The sequence below is a fragment of the Dreissena polymorpha genome, chromosome 1 (assembly GCF_020536995.1).
Source record: "Dreissena polymorpha isolate Duluth1 chromosome 1, UMN_Dpol_1.0, whole genome shotgun sequence".
In the NCBI taxonomy this organism is placed as follows: Eukaryota; Metazoa; Mollusca; class Bivalvia; order Myida; family Dreissenidae; genus Dreissena; species Dreissena polymorpha.
In genome coordinates, this window is record NC_068355.1 from 75,736,410 (window position 1) to 75,741,262 (window position 4,853).

The 4,853-nt window shown below is 34.8% G+C and overlaps 1 protein-coding gene across 1 annotated transcript; it reads left to right on the forward strand.

Annotated features, from left to right (window-relative positions):
- Positions 1–973: 973 nt before the first annotated feature.
- On the forward strand, positions 974–3,083 carry LOC127835663 (protein FAM124A-like). Its single transcript, XM_052362104.1, has one exon. It carries the CDS (start codon positions 1,440–1,442, stop codon positions 2,790–2,792), a length of 1,353 nt encoding a protein of 450 aa, XP_052218064.1. The 5' UTR covers positions 974–1,439; the 3' UTR covers positions 2,793–3,083.
- The last annotated feature ends 1,770 nt before the right edge of the window (positions 3,084–4,853 follow it).

Sequence of the window (4,853 nt, forward strand, 5' to 3'; positions counted from 1 at the left end):
ATTAGCCATGCTTCCATGTACATTCACATGCTCTAGTTAAAACAAACACATTATACTATTTGATGTGTTTCGCCTTTACCTTCGTTCTTATTTATGGCTCAAATAAGAATCAAATGAAAGACTGGTATGGTGAGATCGTATTTTAATATTTATTTTGTTGAATTCTGGCATGAATTTGAGATCATGAATAACGAAATTAATATGGATGAAACAAACGATGCAAAATACAGAATAATGTAGCGCGTCATTCTCACGGGTGGCTTTGAAAACCGCGTGTGTTTGTGCGGATGAAAACGATTGGGGCGTAGAAATAAATATCGAATATCGACAGTCAAGATTCAAGAGCATATTAACACACAAACAAAGACGTTGTTACGCAGACCCGGACATGAGATTAAACTTTGAAATAATTGTGAATGGATTATCCGATACTTGCGATGCAAATGGAATTTATATTTGCGCAGGAGTAACTATGAATATTCTAAAATTTCAATAATTTGACGAATAACACTAACTACAAAGGCAATTTTATGGATCATAAATCTTAAAAGCGGCGGATCAAAGAGCATTAAAAATGTTATGACGAATTTTTATATTCACTCTTTCGAATTCGAAAACTAGAAAAGGTGTATCGGTAACTCGCAAGCGATTATAGTATTATTAGAAAAATTTTATACGCTGATGCTCTTTTTATGAAAGGAAAACAATTATTCACAGTGAGGAAAGTAGTTAAAATAATTGTAAAGGACATGTATTTATCAAGCAATTAAACGTTTTTTCCACCTTATATTTAGCAACACATAAAACGTATGGAATGACAAATGTGTTTGTGTACACAATATATTGGTACAATTGTAACTCATTGTTCAGGACATAAAGATGAGGTATAGGACTTCGGTGATAACGTCAGTGTACAGCGAGACAATAGACAAGGCATTGTTCAAGCACCTTAGTTCACTTGACTTGAGACGATCGTCAACAGCGGTCTTATTGTTTTTGATAAATTAGTGCTCACATTTCTTTAATTGTTTGAACGGGACTTAACTTTATAAGTTAGTGCTTGATCTGTGTGATTTATACATGAGTTAATCAAAGATAAGTCGCACTTAAAAGGTAAACCTCAATTGAGAATAGGGCATATTAGGATCAGTACCAAGTTGAGCGTGTTTATCAAATAACAAAGAAATACACTTAAGATGCTGGCGAACACGTTTAATGTGGCGTATAATTGATATTAAGCTTGAATATTTAATTGATTACGCAGACCTTTTTGTTGGATACCAAGCATCATAATGATAATCGTAAACAAATCGGGATATGGATGGAATTAAAGTGAGTTCAAACATAAAATAGTGTAGATTAAAAAAGAGTAACCTGAATTCTGATGTGATGCTGCAAGCAAGCACGTAAATCACCAAAAGCGAAATTACTTTACGGAAATGGCTGACGGACAGACTGGCGATCTTATAGAAGAAAGTGGGAACGCTTATAAGTGTAGGGTCACTCTGCTTGCGCCACCGAACAAGATGGAAGCTCTCGAGAGTGTTATAGGCTCTTTAATGGACTGGGTTGATCCTTCGAGGCAGATAGTTGACGTAGAGGAAAAGATTCCTGGTGAGCATTTGTACAAAGATGGAATTGCTAAGCGTGACATTACTGGCTGTCTCGTAACGCCCGCCATGAGCATTATGCTGTTTGCTAAGGAAACTGGTGAGATGAGTGTTAGTGACCTACAGCGTGCTTTACTTATGCCACCATGGCAGTTTCACCATAAAGTAGAATTGCAGAACAGAAATGCACCAAACAAACCTGTGGCTAAACAGGAATTTTTCCGACTCGCCAACGACTTTCCGCTGTTCGCAGCCTGCCCAGTTCTTTCAAACACTGAACACGTACGAATCAACTTGTACGTCCATAACTATCCAGAAATGGTGGACTTTTACCGAACTATCACTGAAACGGAGATCGAAACAAGCAAACCGGAATTTTGCATTTTTGAATTATACCGACAGCCTGGTCTTGATATACAACTGTCACTCAAACATTCGCCGTATATTTCTCCTGTGCCGGTTGAATCAGCGTATATAAGTTTTAATGTCAAAAGCATAACTGCTATTAAAGTGGCAACGCACAATTCAAAAATAGTCATCGTTGGCGGCAATGTATACACAACGCATGACCCGGACGGAAACCTAGTCATTTTATACGAAAATAATCAAAATACAGAAGAGCTGTACTGCGATGATCTCGGCAATGCGGTGAACAATCAAACTCTTGCGGATACCACAAAATGTATTAGCTGCTTCGAAAATGATGATGGAAGGAGTCAGCGAAGCGTAGCAGGAAGTCACGATTCTGGCCAGTTTTCTGATAATGAAGGCAACAGAGCTCGGGGACGAGAAATCGATAATAATATTATTAAAAAAACTATAAGCAAATCCGCAGCTGTGGTGTCGAAACGTGAGAAAAGTGAAGGTTACGCAAGCTCCGACAGCGGCTCCAGTTATGCCCGTGTTGGAAACAGGCATGCCACGTATAGACCACGTGCTGATGGCTCAAAGACTGTTGAATATAGTGTGTTTAACAAGGTAGCGAAGCTACGTGACAATTGGGACGCAGTCGACAAAATGAGCGGAACTTCAGATTGCATTTCGGGTGCCACAGATTGTCGTTTAGTAGACAACGGAACAATCAAAAGAACTGAATGTCATTCGACTAATGGAGCTCGTAAATTAGTTAGAACTAAAGATTTGAACACTGTGACCATTAAGCATTCGGCTGTGTATATATGAGTGCCACGGGGCCATTAGATATTAAGATAGTGTTGTGTTTTTAAACGTATTTTAGCATTACGTACATTATTTATGTGTGGAAATTGTACCTATGTTTACAGTGTCACGAGAAATACAGAGATCAATTATTTACCCCAAAACACTAATAATTTTTATCATCTATTAATCTTATAAAATCTAGTAATAGCATAAATATTATACCAGGTGAACATTCTCGTTAACAAAGTCTATATTTAATATTTGTGTTTTCAATTACCGTAACTAATAGTCGTAATTATAGAAACTAAATAGTATGCTTATCTTGCCGCTCATTTTCTTTTATGTAGAAAAACATGAATTCATGAACACTTTGTATAAAAACATGTATTCTTACTTTTGTGATGGCTACAATAGTTTTTTTAAATATAATATAATGAAAAGAACAACAAGTTTATATTAACTTTTAAGTATTTTAAGCATACTTTTGTTTCCAGTAAAAACAAATACTTGTATCGTAATTCTTCTTTAAATAATACAGGTTTTATAATACCGTTTAAAAAAAGTGTCATCTCTGGGCATTGAACCCGGGATAACAAAAGCCAACTACACCATACAGGAATCTGGATATTTATAAAAATTAAAATCATGGGAACGTTATACACGTTTTAGATAAATTATCGATGAAAAGCAACGCAAAGGCATAGTTATTTTCACGATTGCGATTGATGATTGGCAATAACCTAACACATATGTTCCATATTTTTCTTAGTCTGGAGCGTTATTTTGCTTGTTCGAATATAATGCATTTATACATTCTTTTTTTAATCATTGACAATTTGTTTGTGAAACTTGTAATTTAACAAACAACTATAACAGCTATTCGAATCACCAGTAAGTTTTTTCATCAATAATAGCGTTGTATTCTCCAACATTGAATTGTGATTTTCACGACATTCTTATTAAACCATCTACTTCACAGTACTGCTTTAATTAATCATACAAATGTTTTCAATATAGTTGACACAAAAACACGTTATAAATCATCTAGTAAGACATCCAATTTAGATGATATTGTTCATTAACATCAACTTTATATGTAAACCTAATTAAAGAAGCGTTAAAATACAAAATAAACTTTGTGAAACATAATACTTTTGTCCTGGTATGACGTCCTCCTTTAACGAAATCCCATACCACAACCTGAAGTGGAACAGATGCGGATACAAATTATGCAATCTAAATGGAAATGAGAGTGCTAAAGCAATAAACACTGAACATTTATTTGATATGAAGAATATGACCCATATCATAATATAAGAGTAAGGTGAGATGTTTTGGAATAACACCGCCTAATAACAATTTTTATGAACATAAAAAAAACATTCAGCGCAAACTCATTGCACATTTCCGCCACCGAGACGAAAACAGCGAGGGCCTTTATTTCAAGAACTTATATGCAAACGTATAATCTCAGCATTACTAAATGGAAATATTGAATCTGAACACACTTGACAGGTATAAACGAAATGCATTTTAACCAATATCACTGTGTTTCGATATTTTGTGCCAGAGTAAATCTAAATGGTGAAATCCAAAACTACAATATGAACGATAAAATATCAGGACATTGTTTCAAGTGTAGAAAAGAGACCCGTGTGATATCTGGAAATAGTTAGCACAGTATTCCGTATAGTAAGCATAGTTTATTCCGTTTGAGGCATATTCAAACATAAGTATGTTCATATGTGTTAAAATGAAATTACACTGTGTAAACAATACCGTCAAATTCCTTATATTACTCACACCAAATGTTAGCGTTTAGAATGTGAGAAAACATATTATAATAATCATCAATAATGTAACAATTAATACAAATAAAAAAAAGATAACTCTTGATCTCTTAAGAGATAATGTCCACCAAAACATTCGCACCAAATCATTCACGACAGTTATTTTGTTTAAAACCTTCTAACATAGGATAGAACTGTTTGTCATTTTGAAGTCAAGTCCCAAAATATGCTCAAACTGAAGTCAGTTCCAAAAAGAAGGGGGGAGGGTAAACCGTTATAATGCGACATTAAA

Bases quoted from the DNA above. Each gene is read 5' to 3' on its own strand.
- LOC127835663 (XM_052362104.1), top strand. From the start codon at position 1,440: ATGGCTGACGGACAGACTGGCGATCTTATAGAAGAAAGTGGGAACGCT.